The 23,059-nt window shown below is 41.9% G+C and overlaps 2 protein-coding genes across 2 annotated transcripts in view; one reads left to right on the top strand and one right to left on the bottom strand.

The window, feature by feature from the left end:
- Nucleotides 1–15: 15 nt before the first annotated feature.
- LOC114449458 (dual specificity protein phosphatase CDC14AB-like) lies at nucleotides 16–7,496 on the bottom strand. The gene is made up of 14 exons (XM_028427154.1): nucleotides 7,181–7,496; nucleotides 5,848–5,938; nucleotides 3,505–3,580; nucleotides 3,331–3,423; nucleotides 3,165–3,244; nucleotides 2,860–2,926; nucleotides 2,677–2,739; nucleotides 2,503–2,590; nucleotides 2,198–2,428; nucleotides 1,974–2,112; nucleotides 1,673–1,898; nucleotides 1,497–1,588; nucleotides 1,142–1,279; nucleotides 16–1,025 (listed from the first exon to the last, which is right to left on the bottom strand). The coding sequence occupies exons 1-14, from the start codon at nucleotides 7,224–7,226 to the stop codon at nucleotides 977–979; spliced, it is 1,479 nt and encodes a 492-aa protein (XP_028282955.1). The 5' UTR covers nucleotides 7,227–7,496; the 3' UTR covers nucleotides 16–976.
- Nucleotides 7,497–22,006: 14,510 nt separating this feature from the next.
- LOC114449439 (xenotropic and polytropic retrovirus receptor 1 homolog) overlaps nucleotides 22,007–23,059 on the top strand; it is a 29,319-nt gene continuing 28,266 nt past the window's right edge. Inside the window, exon 1 of the mRNA XM_028427118.1 lies at nucleotides 22,007–22,483. Coding sequence (XP_028282919.1) covers nucleotides 22,415–22,483 — 69 coding nt within the window. The 5' untranslated portion in view covers nucleotides 22,007–22,414. The remainder of the gene's footprint in view (nucleotides 22,484–23,059) is intronic.

The following is a 23,059-nucleotide window of genomic DNA, read 5'->3' on the forward strand; positions in this document are numbered from 1 at the left end:
GCACACACATACATGTATAATTTCTTTCAGCATTTTTCAACCTTTATTCTTTTATCTTTTTAAAAACAACAACCATCATATCAAAGGTGCACTCCACGTTATTAGTGTCATTGGTCAGTAGACTGTACATTCCCAAATCACCATTAATCTCATCAAAAACACAGTAAAGTATCATTTGCATAGCGATATTAGCAATAATGTTGCGGAGGATAAAACTGACTTCACATTAACACACGACATAGGTTTCCTTTATGTATTATTCATGTTGTCAAAATGAGAGCAAACACAAACATCCATGCCTAAATCCAAACATTATACTGCGTTACACTGTGTCTAAAGTATGTAGCTTATCAACATCATAATAATAATAATAATAAAGTGCATTCTGCTCACATGGCTTTGTTTCCACTCCTCCTCACCACTTCTGATCATTGCATTACATTAACAGATTGATATGAATGTATATGTTGTGTATGATTGAACTTGTGTTGCAGTCATATATTCTGGAAACATCACATTCAAATGTAAAGTTTGGTCCCAGTGTCATCTAAACTCACACATCACAGTGGAGGGGGGATTGTATTAGACCCATTGTTGGAATGAGCAGGAGAATATAGAATGAGACTGAGGTGATCTGGATCTTCAACAACCCTCAGTGCGGGCATGTAGGCAAAAAACAAAAAGCCACATGGAGTCCAACATGGATGTTCTCATTCCTGTCTCTCCCGCAGATCCAATTTAGGGTCGCACCCTGACTTAAGTGACTTAAGTCTAATTGAAAAGTCAGAACTGACGATCAGATTTGCGTCCATATTGACCTAAGAACATCAGATTTGAATCAGTGTAATGCAAACTCTATGTGTGAGTGTTTGTTATGTCTATGTCTTTGTCTGGGATGCAGTTAAGTTTCCACATATTGAAAGATCTGATCAGTGTCATCAGTTGTGAGCAGGGAGGAGACGTTCCAGATGTGAAGTCAATGAATCAAAGCGGGTCTGGTGCTGAACAGACTGAGGCTGAAGGGACTGAGGGAGGAGGGGGAGAGAGAGAGAGGGGGAGAGAGGCATACAGAAAAAAAAGTGAGCCAAAGCAGGACAAGACTGTTTGATGGTTAAAACTGAAGAAAAACATGGACGCCCACCTCCTTATTTGTGCGGCGGAGGAAGAGGAGGAGCTTCGTATCAGTTTTTTAGTTGACGAAGGGGAGAGGGGGAGGGGGACCTTAATAGATTTAGGAGGAGGGAGGATGGAGCAAGGCGTGGTCTTGGACAGATTTAACCTGAAATTAAATACAGTGGAATACAGCGCAGTGTGTACTTTTTCACATCACTTTCATCATCATGTTATCCATGGTGCAAGCTAGCATTAGCTTGTAAAATTAGTCATTATATATATAGCCTTAAACGCTTCTAAGCAAGTTAAGTGTCTAATACGAGACCCAGCACTAGCTTAGCTTCGCTCAAAGACTAGAGGACTAGAGAACCCCTGTGTGGTACCTGGAGGAGGAGGACACTGATCGAGGCGGCCGCTTTCCCTTTAATGCTTTCAGCCGGTCTCCTTGAGTTAGACCGGTTTCCTTGCAATTGTTCTGCACACATACAGAGAAAGAGAGAGGGAGTCATCAGCATGAGAAGGGCTGCCAAGGCAGGAAGTCCCACACCCCCCCATGTACCTCATCCAGGCTATATGATTTGCAGAGGGTGGTGTTGATTGACAGGTCGTCCATGCTGGAGAGCAGGCGGGACATGGCTTCCTGCTTCCCTCCCTCCACAGAGTCAGAGGTGTGAAGCTGCTGCTGCTGCTGCTGCTGTAGCTGCTGTCGCCGGCTCAGTCGCTGCTGGACCAGTTTCTGTTTGGAGCGGTGCACGTCTCCCTGGACCCACAGACTGTGCTGTTTCCTAAACACAACACACGTTCATCAGATCTGCATGTGGTTCGACTTGAAGCCAAATATAGCTGACACTAAAACTCACTCCTCTAAGAAGTTCTGCTGGGGACCGATGACGGATCCAGGTCGGCAGACTCTGATCCATGCGATGGCCTCGGCCGCAGTGAAGCGGAAATGCTTCATCAGGTAGCAGCCAATCAGAGTGCCTGTACGCCCCAAGCCAGCTGTGAGCAGAAGAGAGAGAGAGAGAGATTGGACAGGCGTCTTCAACCTCCGGTGTGTTCCATGCTTTGTTTGTCCCTGTCTCACCTTTACAGTGCACTGCCACAGCCCCTTCTGCGCTTTCACACACGTGCAGGAAGCGCCTGATGATGAGGTCAGAGGGCGTGGTCCCATCCAGGAAGAAGAGGTCATGGTGCTCAATCCCTGCATCCTCAAATCGCCGGCCATCGTACAACTTCCTGTTCAGACGCACCACGGCCGTCACATTATTTTGGCGGAAATATGGAAAGTAAGCTTCAGGTGAATGGAGAGGATAACCTGGAGACAGACACACACACTGTGAGGGCTTGTGGTGTTATGTCAGTGGTAAAAATGTGCTGTTTGTAACTCACCGTTCTCTATCTTACTACGTGGGTGAGGGCTGCTGAACGCCAGAATCTTTCCTGGAATTATCCAGTTCATATCTCCGTTTTCAACTCGCTTAAAAAAAACAGCAGATGTGTGTGACAGAGGAAATCATGCGCAACTTCCTGAATATTGAAATGATTCTATAAACATTCACTCACCTCATAATGTTCATATTCCTCAGCACTGAAATGGTCAAAGTCCAGGAAGCCGTGCTGAAATGCCTGCAGTGAGACGGGCAGACAGAGCTGTGAGACACGCCGCTTTAACCCTCGGCTGACTGACAGCCTTCCTCTTTTTTTTTTTTCTGACTGTACTCTGGTTAAGCCGTGCTTCTTGTTTACCTTGCGTATTCCTTGCAGACAGTCCAGGACGGTGAGGTTGAAGGAGCACTCGCCCACTGCTGCATCCCTGTGATTCACACACAATATTATTGGTATCCTTATTTAATAATCATATATATATTAGATCAGATTCGATGTTTTTATTTATTATTACTCTTGTTTGCTGTAATATAGGCATGAATGTGCTTTTTTCCCTATTACCCGGCCTTTATGCCGAGCAATGCTAAAGATATATAAGGTCAAACTGACTTTTAACTTCTGCCAGAAGTGTGTGTTTGTGTGTGTGTGTGTGTGTGTGTGTGTACCTGAATGGCATGTAGCCTGTGTTGTTTCCTGAGATCAGAGTCCTGTAGGCATCTTCTGGGCTCCTTTTCAAATAGATTACCTGGAGATCAGAGGTTTAGCTGCCTTTCTAATAATGAACAGATAAGACGAGGAGCAAAAGTGACGACAGGAGGAAAAGATATTTACAGCATAGGCACCGATGAGGACAGCAGCGTTGGCTCTCTTCTTCTGGTCATAACTGGTGTAGTAGACCAGTTTCTTCCTGGATATTGTGAAGGACTGGTAACAAAAAGCATACGTACACATAATCAATAACTGATAATCAATAATCTGTAAAATGCAGACCTGAGTCTGTGTTACCTTGAGCTTCTTGTTCAGTTTGCAGCAGTATCTGTACAGCATGGCCAGGTTGAGGGGCCCGAAGTCTGCGTAGAAACTGCAACATGCAATGAAATACAGCTGATATAGTGCAGACAGTATACTCTGTGTGCATAAAAACTAAAATGGTAGTTCAACAATGAGACCGAGCCCTGTTCTCACACACGTCCTTCTGGTCCCGCCTCTTCTCTCTGTCATTCATCCAATCACAGAATTCAAACCTGCCATTTTGCTACTTCACCTCCCATTCAAAACCCCCTGCTCTTTCTCACTGTCCTTGTTGCTTCTCGTCTCACCACCACCCCTACTCCACCCACCACCAGGGGGCTCTAGACTCCTCACCAGAGCAGGCTCCTGCACAGCCACAGAGTCTGAGCCTGCACTGCTTCATTGTCAATTATTTGTAAATGATCATCAATAATAATCATGAATCAAAAATTCATGTTCTAACAGAATTTTACCCGAGCAGACTTACAAGATAACATCAAGTTCATCAATTTAATGATAAGGAGTGACATATCAACAATAATACTCATTTTCTTGCTGCTAAGTGTCACACTTCCATTCTTCCATTATTGTCAATATTACATTATGTGTGAAATTAGGTTGTTTTAATTAAAATGTCACCTTTAATGGCTTCCCACCAAGCCGCACACCATCGTACAGTCAGCATAGTATAAGTACCAGGCCAATCTTAGTCTTCATAGATAATTTATGCTTCAACTAAACTTCTCCTTTCTGCTGCCTCCACTGCCAGCCACCCGGGCCTCTGGGTCCACTGCAGTCACTCATGTTTAACAGAAGGCTTCTTGGTGTATTCTGATCACTTTGCTGCAAATAAGAAAAACATTGCAGTGGCCTCTGGGTTCTTTGCTGAGATTTCAGAGCATGAATTTTTGTTATTTTTTTGCTGAGGTTAGCATACAGCTGAAGTCTGTGTTGTGATCTCGTGGGAAAATCTCCCTTACACTGCAGGCGATCCATGTTCAGCGGATGCTGATCTTGCACGTTGTCATCGCGGCTTGCAGCACAACAAATTTGAACAGCATTACACTCTGACCTGTTTTGTGCATCAGTGCCATTCTGGTTGATGCTGTTTTACTAAAACATGTCACACGCTGTCAGCAGTGTACGTTAGAGGTAAAATGGTGGGAGTGGGATGATTAAGTGTCCAGTCTGAATGATGTCATCCAGTGTTTGTCCTAAATCCCTATGCATCACGAGGGCACTGTCACTGATCTCAACTTGGCCTATATCTTACGATGACCGGCATGTTACATGAACAGGCTGCACAGATCACCGTTTATCAATACTCTGGCCATTTCTGAGGAACATCCCTCTGCCCTGTGTGGCTTATTGCTGCTATAACTACAAAGGATGATTCTGCTTGGCTACGCTGGAACCTACCAGCCATAACTTTCAGCTATGTCACTGTTATTTCTTCTTTAGGCTGTGCAGCTTTGTGCTGACTACCTACCAGCAGGTTACCATCACAGTCATCCAGACCTCCTACAAATGACATGACAGCTCCCCAAACATGAGGCCAAAACATCTGGAGTGCCGCCTCTTGGCTGGCTGCAGTAAAGGTAATTAAACCCCACCTCCTCCATGTTAGTGGATGGGACATGTATCCATGTAAAAACTAAAAGTACTTCTCAGATAAACGATTCCCAGAGATGCTTCATGCTAGCTCTTTATGGCAACTCTGGTTCCGAGATGGAATCTTTTTTTTTCCAACATGACAGTGCCAAGGAACAGAGATGGAGCCACGTTGTCCATCTGTATACACAGTCTATGTTTCCCTCTGATCTTAGATCTGTCAGTTAAAAGTTTCCTCTGCTCTTAGAACACATCAGCCTGTTCCCTGCCAATCAGTGGATTGATAGTGTGCTGCAAAGCCTCAGAACGGCTCTTCAGAACCAAACGGGAGATGTCACTGAAGCTTTGTCCATAGTTTTTACTGTCAGTGGTTTAAAGCCATTTGGATCTGAAGACATCCTTATTCCAGGTTACACACTGTACCATGACACGGCTCACTCACCATGCGACATGTTGGTCAAAACTACAGTTCTCCCTGTGGTCTCTGGGGGCAGGCTACAAAAGTAAATCAGCCCCCATAGACCTCCATGTTAACATGTCCCCCATAATAGATGAGAATAAAATGCTTTACAGCCTGGCGCATGGCAACCATCAGAACGATGTTTATGTGTGACGTCAAACACACTTTGCCCATAGGTATATACACATACATGCAAATAACCCAACACACAAAACAGGGTGATTAGTGATCAGACAGCAGGGCGGACAGTACGTGCTGAGGTTTACCTCTCATATAGGAACTCGTCATCCGTGCTGAAGTAGTGTGTGTTGGCTGTATTCTTTGGTTTGACACGTAGAGTGGCAAAGTACAGCCGGTCTGTGGAGCACACACACACACACACACACACAAAGACACAAAACATTGTTATCAATGGACGTCACCTGGATTACATCCTCTTTTTCCCATGCTGGCCCTGCTGGAGGAAACTCAGTCAGAGATCTTTGCTTATTACACAGTATAATGCAAAAATCTTTTCAATCCTCTGAGACATCAGGGCGTGTTTCCAAACACACACTTCTGTCTCTTACCTAACCTCTTTAATACAACTTAATCCCAGCACCACTGAAACTATTGTGGATACTCCAGAATGTAATCACTTACAAAACGGGCTTTAAAAAAGACAGAGCACAGGAACTAAAACCTTGTTGTGACTGCTGTATTTGGATAAGCAAGGTTTCTAATAGACATTGTAAATAATGATAACGTGCACACCTTGGATGTAAAATAATTGTAATATATATGCATCAAAGACAAGAGATTCGCACATTGCTTCTACTCAAACAAATCCATATTTATATGGACATAATGGCTCAAGAAGACCATTGGTGAATGACTGGAAGTATGACGGTTATGTAGTAGCACAGGATACCTGCTAAAATATAAGTACTTTGATCTAAACTGATTTTTGAAACTGTTCGAACAATCAATAACTGAATTTGAGTTGAACATGAACGCTAATACGTTTTTCATTATACTGACTGTCCCATTACATGTAAGGTCATTCTCATTTTTGTCATGCATGCTTATATGTGTGATCCTTTTTTCATGCCAGGCATGTTGGAATTGTGGTACCACTTTTTATTTTCATCATTTCACATATTGCCTGGTGCAGGCTGACACAAATAGTTTTTTGTGACAAACATCAAAAACATTTTCCAAGTGACATTTATGTCAACTATGAAACACAAAAAAATACAAAAGGGACACAAAACCCAGGACTACTGCCCTTTTGATCCTAATGGTGTGAATTTCGCATACAAAACAAAACATGTCAACAAATACAACAGTACATATAACATAACAGTGTGAGTGTGTGTTGACTGCAGACAGAGAACTTTGTCATGACATCATAAAACATCATGTGTACTCTTTTGCATTGTGTTCTGTAGAAAACAGCAGCCAACATAAAAAACCAGCTGATAATATCGATACACCGATATATCGGTTTGGCTCCAACAGGTCCCGATTTTTTGACTCTAGTTTTAAATCATTAATTTTCCAACAGATAATGTTGTTGTCAGAACAAACACAATAAGGATACATTCGTGCGTAACTTACCTTTGATAAATTCTGACGCACCGGCCTGCTCATATTCTTCTGCCATTTGATTCACTAAACAGTCCTTACTGTAAAACCCAGTCCACGGTCTGTTTACCTCTGATCTGATTCGGTCATCTGTTATCAGGCCACTTGAGATTCGCCCAAATAATTATGAGTTGGCTACAAGATATCATAATACCAGATCCGCTGTCCCGCCTCTGTGTCATCTCTTGAATAATACGCTGAGTAAATTCACAGCAATCACTTCATCAGTTACAGCTCCAGCTCCATGTTCACGATCCACGCGCGTAAAAGTCTCCAAAGTCACAGTCAGTCCCCTCCTCTCTCTCTCTCTCTCTCTCTCTCTCTCTCTCACTCAGACTCCGCTTGAACTCGTACAGTTTCCCGCACGCCGTCCCGTACCTTCATGTCTAAATTAAAACGCTTCCCGGAATATTCCAGCACTGAGCCAGAGACGCGCCGAGCCGCCCAGACTCCGAGGGAGCGCTAATCTTTCTGCGTCTCTGCACATGCTCAGTCTGTCTGTCTGTCAGTCAGTGGGAAACAGAGCCACACGCACACAATGCTGACCAGCATGTTGCCAAAGCCTGATAGAGGTGGACTGATGGATGAAGCTCTATATGTTCCTGTAATCCTTTCCCCACGATATTTATATAAATAATTATTCATGCTGAAAAATAAAGATCTGCTTGTTTGTGTCTGAAAACTTTATCTTTATGTGTCCTTTAATAATATTCTGCTGTAATAAGAGTGGTGCTGCAGTGGCTCACACAGCAGATTGGGCCTGAGGAATAGTTCGCTCTTGTCACATAAGGGTGTGGAGCCAAATGTCTGAGCTCCCTGATTGCCTGGCTGAGCTGTGACTTTGTAAATCTACACTTACATCACACAGTTGGGAGTTTAGACAGGAAGTGTCATCTTGGTTATTGAACTGAATTATGTAGGTTTTGTGGTATAACTGTCACAGGCCTGCCTGATGAGTCCACCAGTCACAGAGTCAATGGTTTGTTTCTGAGGCCCTTCACTGTGTTGTGGACTCTGAATGCACAATGACATCAGCTGCTTTAAAGTAAATTAAACCTCAGGTTGAATACAGAACCTTTGTTGCCATGTTACAGCGGGTTTACAGCAATAACCATAGTTAGGTTCATTTAAAAAAAAGGAGGGGATGCAGCTGAGGGGGTTCAGCATCTCTTTGGATGCTGATACATAGAGGGAATTTTGGGCATCCCTAGGCTGCCAAGACCTGTGTCCTGACCTCTAGACAGGTGGAGCAAAATGGATGGATGTTTTAAAACAGGAACAATGTGAGGTCATCCTGTCCAAACACCCTGACCTACATCCCATGTGGGTTATCCTCAGTCCATTGTTCCCTCCTTGGAACAACTTCTGTGCACGTATGTGCAGCTTTTACCCTCAAAATCAAGCAGTCAAACAACAACAAACCAAACAGAACCCCAAGTTGGAAAAAAAGTGACTGTGACTATGTCATAAGATACAAGAAGTACAGACACCTACGTCAAAGTCTGCAGCAGGGTTAGAGCCACCAGCCGCCCCTCCATCCTCTGAATGCATCATGGCAGCTGTATCAGTCCTGTGGTCACATGACACAGGACCATGATGATACCGTCCACTGGAGCTATCACATGACTATGGTGTTTATATGTGAGGATGTGCTGGGATTACATGACAGTATCACATACAGCATAAACTGTAAAAATGAAATGAAATCAATAAACTCAGGACCTACCGCTAGTCTGTTAGAGGCTCAGGGCTTTGAAGACCACGTGACACTGCTACAGGAAATGACAGTTTAACTGTTTCTGCATCATCTCTGAAATGTGTACACATTACAGAGGAAACACGGCTTTTATGTCTAACCTGGTAGTGTCCTGTGTAATCTTCAAACTCAGTCAGAGATCTTTGCTTATTACACAGTATAATGCAAAACATCTTTTCAATCCTCTGAGACATCAGGGCGTGTTTCCAAACACACACTTCTGTCTCTTACCTAACCTCTTTAATACAACTTAATCCCAGCACCACTGAAACTATTGTGGATACTCCAGAATGTAATCACTTACAAAACGGGCTTTAAAAAAGACAGAGCACGGGAAATAAAACCTTGTTGTGACTGCTGTATTTGGATAAGCAAGGTTTCTAATAGACATTGTAAATAATGATAACATGCACACCTTGGATGTAAAATAATTGTAATATATATGCATCAACGTTTTGCACATGTCTTAACTTTTAGCATCGCTGTGCTGCTATAGGTCCACGCTGTTGGGGAACACAAGCATGATCCACTGAGCGGTTCCCCTCAAATCCCCCTCTCACCCTCTGACCTCTCCTCTACTCTCATTAGTCTGGTTCATACTAGTGATTCATGCCATAAACTGTTTGCTGTCTTCCTCATAGTTTTGTGCCCCTTTGTGAATCACTGTTTCATCTTGTTTGACCTGTCATGTTTGTTCCTCTCTCTCTCTCCTTCATCCTCTCTGTCCTGCCTCCCTCTTCGTCTCCTCCTCTACCCGGCCGACTGTCAGCACGAAGGTTCTTCCTTATGAGTCGGGTCCTGTTCAAGGTTTCTTCCTGTTAAAAGGGAGTCTTTCCTGACACTGTTGCTCTTAAGGGGGTTCAGGCTCTGGGTCTTTGAGACAATTCTAAAATGCGCTATATAAATAAATTGGAATTGAATTGAATAACTGAATTTGCGTTTAAATATGAAAGCTAATAAGTTTTTCATTGTGGCTAACTTAGATTGCTATGAGGCATACACTGCTTCAACAACGTCTCATCACATTACATGTAAGGTAGTGTGTTGTGTAACTACACAACCTTATTGAGAAATGATTTCCCATCCCAGTGTTACCCCTTTCAGGACCTTGAGAGATTCCCATGGTGAGTTGCTCACTCACAAATAATATAAAATGATGTTGAGGTGGTTTAAATGTTGTTATTTGGTGATGATGGCTGTATTATTTAGCATACTACAGGTTTTTCCTTTACCATCGTAATGTCCTGTCCTGCACGTTGTCTAACCTCTAACTCAGATGCTCAGACACAGATCTCTCCGGCCTATTCCTGGTTTTAGCTTCATCTGCTCCAGTTAGCCAATTAGACACCAGCTTAGCAGAAGGAGGGGAGGGAATGAGCAGGGTCAGACCTGAGGACACCTAAACCATGACACTGAGTTAGGTTACAGAGGGTTATAGAGACATGTTGATCCAGATGATGGGTCGTCGGGTAGAGAGACTGTGGACATTTAAATAGTTTAATTTATTTCATTATTATGTGAACTATAACATAATAGATTTTTATTATGGTACTTGTGTACATTAGAGAGGATGTTATGGTGGCAAGAAGCTTAGTCACACAATGAGACACTGCCCCCTTGTGGTCAAGATTGTAATTTCATGTACATATTTTTTTTATTGTCAATAATAATTGACCACTGAGGATGCCTGGGATAGAGTTAGGTGAAAAAAAACATGATTCACCTGACAGGAACAGGCAAAGGCAGAAAAAGAAGACCACTGAATCTCAGAAAATGATAACCTGTGTTTGGTTTAGAGGCATTGTCATGGTGGTATTAAGCTTGCATTTACTGAATCAGTCTTACTGAAGGTCGTTTTTTGGCATTAACTACCATGTGCCATGTGCTCTTGTTCAATATAGTGACTGAATATTACACATTTTAATATTGTTATTCATTTTGTTATGTAAAAGGAAAAACCTAGTTTTAGTGACTCATACTCTTAAACTCTTGACTGTATTTAATGTAACTTGATACCCTCTGGCACAAGAATTTCCTTAATTAATACATTAATAAAGTTTTATCTCATCTTATTTTATCTCACAAATACTGACCTGTTAAAAAAAACAAGCAGGAACGATAGATAAATGGCCATGATCTGTGGGCTTCCACAGGGGTTCATCTTTAGGCCACTTTTTGTTCAGTCTTTACATCCCACCATTAAATTAAGTAAAACAAAACAGTACAGTATCCTGCCATATGACACTCAGATATACATGTTATTTACACTAGGTGTATATGGACATGTTAACTCTGGATTCTTGCCGTATAACATCAGCAGAGTCAGGGAAGAGACTTAGATTGAGCCACACATTCACTTCCAGCAGGTAAGATGAAATTAAATTAAATTAAGAAACCTTTATTAGTCCCACAATGGGGAAATTGCTTAAGGCAGCCCAGCAAAGAGCACCATACACCAGTGAGTACACTGGAGGCTATGCGGGTAAAGTGCCTTGCCCAAGGGAGGAGTTGGGATCGAACCACCAATTTTTAATAATTCTTTGAATTTCTGGGGTCTGAATGGTTTCATACATATTATGTCTCTTTGCCTAAAGAATGAGAGAATGTGTGGTCTAAATGGCTGCTTCCTCCTCCATCTGATGTAACACATCAGAGAGCGATGGCACATTGAAGTGTCATTGAACTTTCCAATCTGCTCCTCTCCGGCAACACTGCCAAAACCTCAACTTGTTATTGATTTCATTCAGAGGACATGACGTAAAACAAGCTTCAATTTTCCCAGAACATTCACACCATCTACCTGACGGGGGTTTGGCACATCCTGTTAAAAATGCTGATCACTGTGACATAACCCTCAATCAATGAAACTATACTCCATCATCTCAGTGCTGGACTGACTCCCAGTCCTCTATCAGCTCCCAAAGCAAATTTCTGCTAAAATGTCCTCTAACAGGAAATCACTTTCATTCAACAAAAACTGGCAAATCTCCCTCCGGAGTGGAAGGACGGACACCAGAGTCGCTGTGGAAATTATGTGATTGTGAATTGCCATCATTACATGGTGTAACCAGGAAGTCACGCTGACAAGTTTGTCAAATCGAAAAGGGCTCAAATTTCTTCAAAGAAAATAGGACAACTCACACTCACACAGGAAGCCAATAATATTGATTATTTCACATTCAGTGTGCACGCCAACTGACATACCAGGCATACCAGGCATACCAGGCATCATGGCTAATCAGAATCTTCTTCTTCTTCTGTATTGGCAGTCCATTTTTTTACAGCTCATCTGTCTGAGTAATAAAGCATCCATTAAATCTTGACATTTCTCTGAGGTAGATGTGATCATGGGTAGATTGTGTTCTGTCAGGTTCCCTTCCTGGAGGTTGCGTTTTGCTATTTTATTTTGAAATGACGGTGCTTCCTGTTTTATTTTGATTCATGTTTTCTTCCTCTTGTTTCAGGTGTCTTGTCTTCCCCTTCCTCATGTGTCTCCTCCCTCTGTGATTACCTGCCCCTGTGTCTCATTGGCTCCCCTTGCTTTTGTATTTAATGTTGGCGTCTCCTTGCACTCCCCGCCAGAGCGACTTGTGTTGTCACTCAAACGTTTCCAGCCTCATTTGAGCCTTATTATAGGCAGTCAAACCAACATTAGCATCATAGTTAGAGGTAGGGTAGGAGATTTTGAAAACTCAGTAAGAGTCAGCCAGATTTTGAAAGTAAACACACGCCCCGTTCTCTCGGAGCTCACCCCGAAGCCACGCCTCCCAACCAGTCTGTGACTTCGTCCATCATGCACGTACCTCTCTGGTGCACGCAGAGCAGGAAGAGAGTGACAACCAGCCAACTATATGTGCAGGTGCGCCTCGTAGGATTGGCTGATGTTTTTAGCATTTTATAGCTTCCACAGATGATTCATATTCTTTGTTTTAATGCGAAACTGCCAAACTAATTGGTTGCTATCGGATTGTAAAGAGAAGTTACACTAATTTAACAAAAAGTGCATCAGCATGAAATCTCCTACCCTACCTTTACATGTATATGAGAGAGAAATAGTTGTGTCATCGGCCAAAGCGCAACAACAATATTACAGACATCTGACTGATCATTTACATAGAACAAAAATGGTCTAAGAATGGAGCCATGGGGGACCCCAGTAACCTTTATACCCAAAAGGACTTTCATCCTGGAGGCTGTGGTTCACATCCTACAGATTTTTCTTGCACTGTACATTTGATATCCCTCACAAAGCAGAGTTAGTAAGCACCACTATAAGGTGTGAAACAATCATATGTGAGAAGCAAAAACATGTCTCCCTGTTTAAATCTATTCACCTAGTCTCAATGCTAATCCAAAAAGCAGGCATAGTTTGCTCATCATGCCACATGTGTACTAGAAGTGGGTGGAGCAGCACTTTTCTCCCCTTAACATACACGAGTGAAGGACCCTTGAGCAAAGTATTGAACTCCCCAGCTGCTCCCTGGGTGCTGCGCACAGCTGCCCGCTGCTCTGTGTGTGAGTGCAGAGAGCAGATTAAATAAGCATACAAAATACACACATGTTCAAGAGGTGATGCTGAAGTCACATTACAGGATGTCTGCCATGGACTTCTTTAGACGTACTTGAAAAGCATTTTTATTCCATTCAAGATTTATGTCAAAGGGACGTATACTTGTCTTGATTCGGATCACAGTAAATGTGCAGCTGTATAATCTTTGGAGGAGCTTTGGCGAATCTGACAAGATGATGTCATCTGGGTAACCTTGGCTTGAGACTGCAGCTTTTTAACGGAGGCAGCAACAGTATGGATGTCACAAGGAAAAACAAGACTGAGGCACATTATGATGCCTGAAGGAGCCAACGTTTTTGATCATTTGACTCACTTTTTCACAACTTTTGAAACTGGATCACTGCCTGAGATACTTCATCAGGCAGATTTTTAAAGGAAATAAAGCAGAAGAATTTTAAAGTCGACTCTGGATCTTTTGTTGATTCTGGTCAGTACTCTTACTGCAGCATTTTGGGCCAGTTAGAGGCCTGTTAATATGCCAAAGGGCATATCCTGGTAAAAAAAAATAAAATAAAATAAACCATGCCAACCTGCCATCCAGTGTCCCTGTATTTTGGCCTCAACTTTTTACATAAAATTATAAGCCATCAGGCCTGTATGTCCTTAATACATGTGGAGTTTGACTAATTGATTGGATAAATGCAGTTTACAGGCATAACAGAAACTTCTTAATTATATTTCATAGAAGGTTTACGTTTGCATAATAGAAGGGAGTGTTGTTTACACCATTCTTCTTTGCAGAACTGCTCAAACTCTGGAAGGTTTTTAACTCCAGCTTTAAATTTTCTGTTGGATTAAGGTCTGGGCTTAAGTCTGACTTGGTCACCAGGATTTGCCTTCCAGGGCCAAGAAGCATCCTCACAACATGATACTACCACTACCATGCTTCATGGTCGGGATGGTGTGTGGTGATGTGCAGTGTTTGGTGTCAGCAGAACACAATGTCTAGCCAGAAAAGCACAAACAACAAACACATCAGTCAAAAAAAACGTATTCTTCATTGACCTCATTTGAATCTACTACATGTGTAGAAGCTTTCATCTTTATTTAAATAGTGACACGGCTGGCTTTAGTGTCACTGAGACACATCCACTGTAGGCTCCTCAGCTTTAAAGGAGTTCATTTTATTTGACATACTTCAAATGAATATAAATGTCATAGTGTTCGCTGCCTATAAATGGCTCCTTCATTTGTTACTGTGCTGTGTTTTTTAAGGCAAAGAGAAGTGACAGACCCAAATGGCAGCATCAGCTGTGCAGGAGGCCTGGTCTCAAGGGCAAAGAGGGGTGGGGGTGGGGGGGCAGGGTTGGTAGTGGTTGTGGTGTTTTTTTTTTTTTGTGGATGGGTTGGGGGGGGGGGGGGGGTAGAGAGAGGAGCATCTGTCTGCATGGTGACGTCACCTCGCCCCAGCCGCTGGAAGCCTGTGCGTAATCCACCGCCCGCCCGTCCGCACCGTCCGGGAGGATGAATCCAAACACTTTGATTTCATTTAACAAATCTGAGTCGAATATTAAAACCAATTAACCGAGATCATTTTTTGTCCTCAACATCCAAGGAGAAATGAAGAGGAAACTGCGCCTCGCCGAAAAGGGACTCCGATTATTTTATTGTCATTTCTTTTTTTTTTCTCTCCCCTCTTTAGGTTTCTGTTTTTGTCCTGCATGAAAGAAGAGGAGAAGGAGGAGAAGGAGGAGGATGCGATCGAAGGCTTCGGGATGGATCCTGGTGGAGGAGATAATGCGACAAGGAGACGGGCAGCTCCGTGTTTCACCGACGCACTCTTCATATTTAGGCAATAACATTCCTGTTATTATCGGGTTATTTTATGCGAGGCTGCATTCAAATATCATCAAAGGGGGCTTATCCCCCTGTTTCTAACGCAAATATGTATGTATGTAACCCACAGCTCGTTTCTGTCTCGGTGTATATTGTGCGCGCTGGTTGTTTGGCAGAATGCGGTGTTTGGGCCCTGCTGGAGGCTGTAATGTTGCATGGGCCGACCTACATACTGGAGAAAATCTGCAATCTCGGGATGGGTGTAAAGCCTGGTGAAAAAAAAATCACTGTTAGGCCTGACATTCCGAGAGGCGCATTATGTCATAATTCAGTTTGCTGCAGCCTCATTGTATCTCCACTGTAATACAGTAGCATTGTGTGTGTGGACACAGGGGTGAGTGAGATGTTCTTTAATCCTAATATAGAATGATGTTTCAGTAACAGGATGACTGTAGATTTGATTTAACAAAGAGGATGACACATTTTGGAATCAGGCAGAAAAATGACTTTTTTTTTTTTACATTTTATTCTATAAAAGACTTTATTAACCGTTAATATAAAGTGATTATAGATGCTCCGGTTTCCATCTGTTTACATTCTGATGAGGCGCCATCAAATCTGGTCTTAGCCTCATTTAAAGCCCCGCAGTCCGGGCTCCACTCTGTAATGGCTGCCTGCTTGATGTGTGTCCTTGACATGACATGAGAAAGAAAGATGGAATATCATGTGTGTTAATGCGCGCTTCTTTTTTCATAGGCTGCACCTATTGGTGGGGGGGGGGGGGGTCAGGTGACACCGGCTGCCACAAAAGATAAAGCAAAAAAAAAAATCTATATAAAAAATAATATGTGACCTTTTTATGAAAGTGAAAGAGAGAGTTAGAATACTAATCCAAGACCAAATGAAGGCGCGATTCATGTGTTCAACCTCAACGCTCAGTCCATCAAGGTTATCCTGTCTGACTTCCTCTCTCAGTGTTCACAGTGGACCTTGATTTAAAATCAGTCAATTAAGGCACGCGGTGAATGCCAAGAGAGGAGCCTCACTGCTGCACAGCTCTGACTCTGCATGTGTGACACCATTGTGAGGAAAAAATGTGAATAAATAATCAGAATGATATAACTCTGCCTTTGATTTCTTCTTTCTTACAACAGATAAATGAATAAAAATGCTGATTTAGCTCATGAAGAGTTCCTGTGTAGCAAATTTGATTTCAAAATAAGATCACTTATAAATCAAGGTAACCCATTAACCCCCGGAACACTGATGTGTAATTAATGTTAATCTGATATCACAGTAGGCCGACTCATTATTCTGACATGTTTATGTTTTTTTTTACTAGCTGACTTTACCAGTAACCAAGTTATACAGCTGAGACACATGACTGAGGTGATATAAAACTCAAGTAGTCTAAACTCAGGTCTTGCAGACCCCCGACAAGAGCTTAACCCCACCACCGAAAGCATGCACAAACACAGCAAATCCACATCTTTATTAGCAAAAATAAACATCTGCTGTATAATATTTTGAATTCGAATAATGTATTTATGGATTCAAAGACTTAGCTTATTAATTAATTTTTATTTTTGTAATTTTTTCTTGCCTTTGAGTGGACATTAGTGGACACTGAGGATGACCGCTGTCATTAAACAGCACAGTTATTTAAATAAATAATTTAGTATATTTTATGCTTATTTTACAAAGCTTATGATGAAGCAGATATAAAATGTAAAAAGGTGACATCTGAATTGATCTGTTTTTCAGTCTGTCTGATGTTCTCTCTTTTGGTCTCAGTAGAGAATGTCACTGTCTTTTCAGTGTAGTAGGTGACATATTCTTCATATTGTCAAAGTGTATATGTCATCAGTGTCAGATATAAGTTGGTCACTGAACAGCCATGTGAATGTCTATGAGAGCTTCTAATAATAAGGTTTACTGAGAGGCCTGAGGATTCACACGCATCTATTCTGAAAACGAGGGGTTAACAAAGTTACATATCCAAGGTTGAACAAGTGAATAGCTGAGCTTGGTGAATGCTGTAAGGAAGAGATCAGCCGTGCTAAAAAAGACTCACTTAGCACACGTGTTATTCTGGCACGCCCTTTACATTGATTCCAACATTCATAAAGAAAAACAAACAAAAACAACACTTTATTCGGTATTCCTATGTCCCAGTCAGTCCATCCGATGAATGGCCAAACACTCCGTGTGTGATGTGGGGCAGACATATACATGCTGCACACACTCAGTGTGTCTGCATCACCACTTTTCTTCTTGAAGGTTCAAGGTAGTAACATTTACACAGAGGGAAAACTTATTATATTATTAACTTATTATTCTTAGACATGAACTCATCAATCCTCCCTTGCACACTATGTGCATACAAATAAGTGAAAAATAAATAAGCGTCACATTAAGCATTTAAGGATTAAATTATAAATAACTTGATGAATATAATCACAAATGAGCTGTTTATTATTATTTGCCACTTACAGCTCCACTAAGGAGCTGACATTTCTGCCACTTTTAAGTCTAAATATAACTCTAAAACAGTGTTTACTGCCTGTTTAAAACAGCTTGTTTACATTTAAACAGCCTGGTTATTAAAAGCATGCCAGTCTAATCTGACCCTGGTTGGCTGTTAATCCTCAGTAATGCAGTAATGATCGCTCTACATTTAGTGCTGCCGCTTCTCTGGATGTTTTTCTGCAGGCGCTGAGCTGTGTCAGCTTCTATTTCATAAACGCTCAGTTCTGTTCCAAAATAATCCTGTTTAGACTTCACTGTTCAATGTATGTACACACACACACACACACACACACACACACACACATTATGTAATCTGAAAGGATTTTCTGCTGTATTGATCTATGCTCAATTATATTATAAGTGAAAGCATGTCATTTTAATCTTACAGAAAACATTTGAAATGACATGTTACGTATATATTATGTAACAAAATCCAGCAGAAGCCAGCACACTATAGTCAGTGTATTCCTTTAGTAACATCAGCGGATGCATGGGTAAGTATCTGTACCAATCATCTTTAACTTGAGTAATTTGCATATCTTGATATAACACTGTGATCTGCACATTTTTTAGCAGATCAAAATCCACACATGGAGGCCATCCGTAGATCCCAGTGTTGTCAAGTGTCACCCCACAGTATTGGAGCTGCTACTGATTGTATGTTTTAACAGTTCAATATGTTCCTGATTATTGACTGCACCGTGCCTCCCTCTGCCTCTTTTTTCCAAGAGAGTTTAAAGGGAGCTGCCATCTAACATATTGTACTTTCACTCAGTGGAGACTGATTGATATTTGATTTTTGGACCAATACACATGTCCATATATTGGCTGATATGGATGTATGACATCATTTGAGTCTCTGCACCACCATCTGCTCAGCTACATGTTTTACTGTCAGTCAGTGCTGATAGTAAATAATGGGGTTGAAGCAGCTCAAACTATGTGATGATGCCTAACTGTTGCATCTTTTACTGTGCTATGTTTGGTTAAAAAAAACATAGCACCAATATACACTGCTCATAAAATAAAGGAACACTTAAAGAACACGATGTAACTGCAAGTCAGTCACTCTTCTGTGAGATCAGCCTGTCCAGTTAGGATCAACACTGAGTGTGAATCAGTTTCAGCTGCTGTTGTGCAAATGGAACAGACAACAGGTGGAAATGAGGCAGTTATCAAGACAGCCCTATAAAGGAGAGGTTCTGCAGGTGCTGACCACAGACCATCTCTCTGCTCTCATCCTTTCTGCTGATGTTTGATCACTTTTGCATTTTGTCAGTGCTCTCAGCCCTAGAGGTAGCATGAGGCGGTGTCTACAACCACACAAGCTGCTCAGGTAGTGCAGCTCATCCAGGATGGATCAATGAGAGCTGTGGCAAGAAGGTTTGCTGTGTCTGTCAGCACAGTGTCCAGAGCATGGAGGAGACACCAGGAGACAGGCCAGTACACCAGGAGACGTGGAGGGGGCCGTAGGAGGGCAACAACCCAGCAGCAGGAACGCTACCTCCTCCTTAGTGCAGGGGGGAGCAGGAGGAGCACTGCCAGAGCCCTGCAACATGACCTGCAGCAGGACACTAATATGCATGTTTCTGCTCAAACTGCCAGAAACAGACTCCATGAGGGCTGTATGAGGGCCCGACGTCCACAAGTGGGGCTTGTTCTTACAGCCCAACACTGTGCAGGACGATTAGCATTTGCCAGAGAACACCAAGACTGGCAGATACACACAGCCCTCCATGTGCTAGCCAAAGGGTACCCTGACTGCCATTAGGTACCAGGATGAGATCCTCAGACCCATTGTGAGACCATATGCTGGTGCAGTGGGCCCTGGGTTCCTTCTGATGCATGACAATGCTAGGCCTCAAGTGGCTGAAGTGTGTCAGCAGTTCCTACACGATGAAGGCATTGATGCTATGGACTGACCTGCCCGTTCCCCAGACCTGAATCCAATCCAGCACATCTGGGACATCATGTCTCGTTCCATCCACCAACACCACGTTGCACCACAGACTGTCTAGGAGTGGACTGATGCTTTAATCCAGGTCTGGGAGGAGATCCCTCAGGAGAGCATCTGCTCAATTATTTCTAAGCACTATTTCTGTTCGTGGAGTGGTTTTTGTGTAAGAGGCAATAACATTTCCTCTATTTTTTAACAACACGGTGTATTTTAGAATCATATTGTTTGTTTGTTTTGTGTAATATTATCATTACTGCTAATATTTAGATGTTGGAAGTATTACACATCATAGAAAATGTTGTTCTTGAAAACGTGTCCATCAGGTGTAGACTATAATGTGCACACCTACAATTTCACTATTCAGTCCCAGCCTGTTCTATCGGTGTCTAGTAGCCAGCTAATATTATCCACTGCAACTTTTCCCACTGAGGTACTAAAAAAAGGTTTATCTTATCTTTATTTTGTGATACCTTCAATCCATCACAGCCAGTTAAAGAGGTATGGCCTATGAATAATATGTGGGTACGTAATGTGGCATGCAGGTGCTGGCTGACATTAAAGGGGCTGAAAATGTGTCATGTTATATAGTATATACAACAGAAAGAGTGACTGAAAGCATTAACCAGTAATGAAACAGCCTATAGTGACAGTCCTGCGGTAACAGTCCTTAAGACACACAGTGTGTTTTCTCTGATTGTGGCTGATTAGGCCTCAGGGAATGGAATGATGATTGAAATTCAGTGTCTCTGAACTGAATCAATTACTCCTAAGAATGATAAAATCTTATTTTTCTGCTTTAAAGAGGTGCAGCAAGCTAACATACCAGTCCAGTCTGGACGAAGCCTGCAGGCTCTGAAACCTGACTTCATCATAGTGCTAAAAATGTGTGATTTTGTTTTTCAGTGGGGGAAAGACATAATAAATAACAGTGCACTCACTCTGGATAGCTATGCCTAGAGATAAGACATCATTACTAAAGCTAATTTGTGCTTTTTTTTATTTCCATCCATCCATCTATTCGTTTAATAGGTGGAGCGTATTAAAGCTGTCACTTACAATGAGCCTCACACAAAACAAAAAAGTTGTCCTTCAACCCTGTTGGGAAGCAACTAATTATTTCAACACTAGGGGGCACTGTTAGTCTTTTCACCGCCACAGCCTGGGCTTTTAGAAATGACCGTGATCAAAACGTTAGAATATGTCAGGTTAAATCATAAAATGTCTCTGCCTGCAAATATATATATAATTATTATAATTATTGATAAGAATAGGTGACATGCAGATCTTAGTGCAGTAATATGCATAAAACAAACAGTGTTTGACATTTGTACTGTCTGGGACACAGGATTAAGAATTGTCCTATAAATTATATATATATATATATATATACACACACATATATATATATATATATATATATATGTATATATATATATATATATATATATATATATATATATATATATATGTATATATATATATATATATATATATATATATATATATATATATATATATATATATGTACATATATACCTATATATATGTGTGTGTATATATATATATATATACATATAGAGTTTTTTATTACTTCTATACATTGCACTATATATTTACCACGAAAAACAAACAACTTCTGTAGCTGTGTCAAACAACATTTAGTATCTACATAAATTCTTATTTTTGGATCTTCACTACAGCAGCCGCGTACACACGAAGGATGAAAACTTTCCACCTGAGTCTCTCCCTTAACGAAAAAAACAGCCAATCTACATCTACGTCACCTTCTCTCAAAGGTGGCTAAAAACGTCACGTATGTGGCATTCAAGGGTAGTGGGAATATATAGCGAAAACAGATCTATACAGTAGCCCAATGCGAGATAAAAACAATATTGAGGGGAAACAGCATTAAAGCAGATTGTTATGGATACAAACATTATGCTGTATATTTTGAATATATGTAATACAAATAAACATAACAGACTGAACGAAAATATAATATCTAAATTATAAGGTATGACTGTGTGGGTTCTTATTCCACTTCTTTCCATTACACTCTGCTTTAAAGCCTCGCCGTTTAATGTCAAAGCGACCAGTGAAATGTCCGGTCTGGGTGACGTCTCTTGAAAAACGCCACACCTTGAAACACCCACCATCATGTGCTGGCTGGTATATTTCCCACTGCACCTGAAAGCAGCGGGAGACAAGAGGTCGAGAGAGGTAGGGGATGAACAGGGAGAGAGGAGGAGGGGGGCGATAGCAAGACCCAGCTAACACAAACACCGTGAGCCGACACAGACACCGAGCGATAATTCTGCGCAACAAATAAAAGTGAATTCAAGTGTTTTCCCTCTAAGCTAAGATGTAACTCTTCGAGCACTTCGTTGAGTGGATTTGAAACGACAGCAATATGTCCCGGTAGCTAGCTAGGGTAACGTGAAGACAAAAAGGGCATCTCTGTGTCTTTGACCGAGCAGCAGGACCGTAATCTTCGGATGAGAGTTTGTGTAAACGTTTGTGAACCAGCACGACCGAACCTCCTGCTGCTCGGCTGAACCGCTCAGGTCCTGGTTTTCAAGAAAAAGGGGGGCAGCGGAGAGAAATCCACAAACTGTCAAAATGAAATTCACAGAGCATCTCTCTGCTCACATCACCCCGGAGTGGAGAAAACAGTACATCCAGTATGAGGTAAGTTAGCTTCGTTTTAAACCTGCTAACCAGTAGCTAGCGGTTTGGCTAACCACACAACCAGGCTAGAGATCTCTTTATACCGGTTGTTTACCGGCGATGGCTTCCTCGTCTTTCACTCGCCTGTCGTTACACAACAGGAAGAGAGGGGCTGCTTCGTTTTATTACGCCGTTAAATCAGGCTACAGCAGCTCAACTAGCTATAGCCAACCAGGGCAGGTTTGTTTTGTTGCTCTGCAGGTTGCACCGCGGTCGAATCTTTAGCTGTACCTAGCTCGCTGGCAGGGTCTTGGATGTGTCGGTCCTTAGGAGCTGCTTGGAATGTTTTTAGGAGACAAAAGACATTTGGCTGAGTCATCATTTATTGAGCTTGTTAATCTTTGCTCTCTGTGTTCAGATGAGCTGACCCGGCTCACCGTTCAACATGCTGCTGTTTTAACATCGGGGCGAAGGGAGCTGCTGATTGCTCAATCTGCAACCTTTGATCCGTTAATTGGGAAAACCAGTGTAAATACAGTATAAGAAGTATCCTCTAAATCTTTTTTTGCATATGTGGCAGAAATCCAGAGCCAGTGA

The sequence above is a fragment of the Parambassis ranga genome, chromosome 17, assembly GCF_900634625.1.
Source record: "Parambassis ranga chromosome 17, fParRan2.1, whole genome shotgun sequence".
Taxonomy (NCBI): Eukaryota; Metazoa; Chordata; class Actinopteri; family Ambassidae; genus Parambassis; species Parambassis ranga.

Coding starts and splice junctions, on each gene's coding strand:
- LOC114449458 (XM_028427154.1), bottom strand. CDS start 7,226: ATGGCAGAAGAATATGAGCAGGCCGGTGCGTCAGAATTTATCAAAG. Junction 3,245..3,330: donor TCCTCATCGGTGCCTATGCT/GTAAATATCTTT, acceptor TCTGATCTCCAG/GTAATCTATTTGAAAAGGAG. Junction 1,589..1,672: donor AATCATATAGCCTGGATGAG/GTACATGGGGGG, acceptor GTATGTGTGCAG/AACAATTGCAAGGAAACCGG.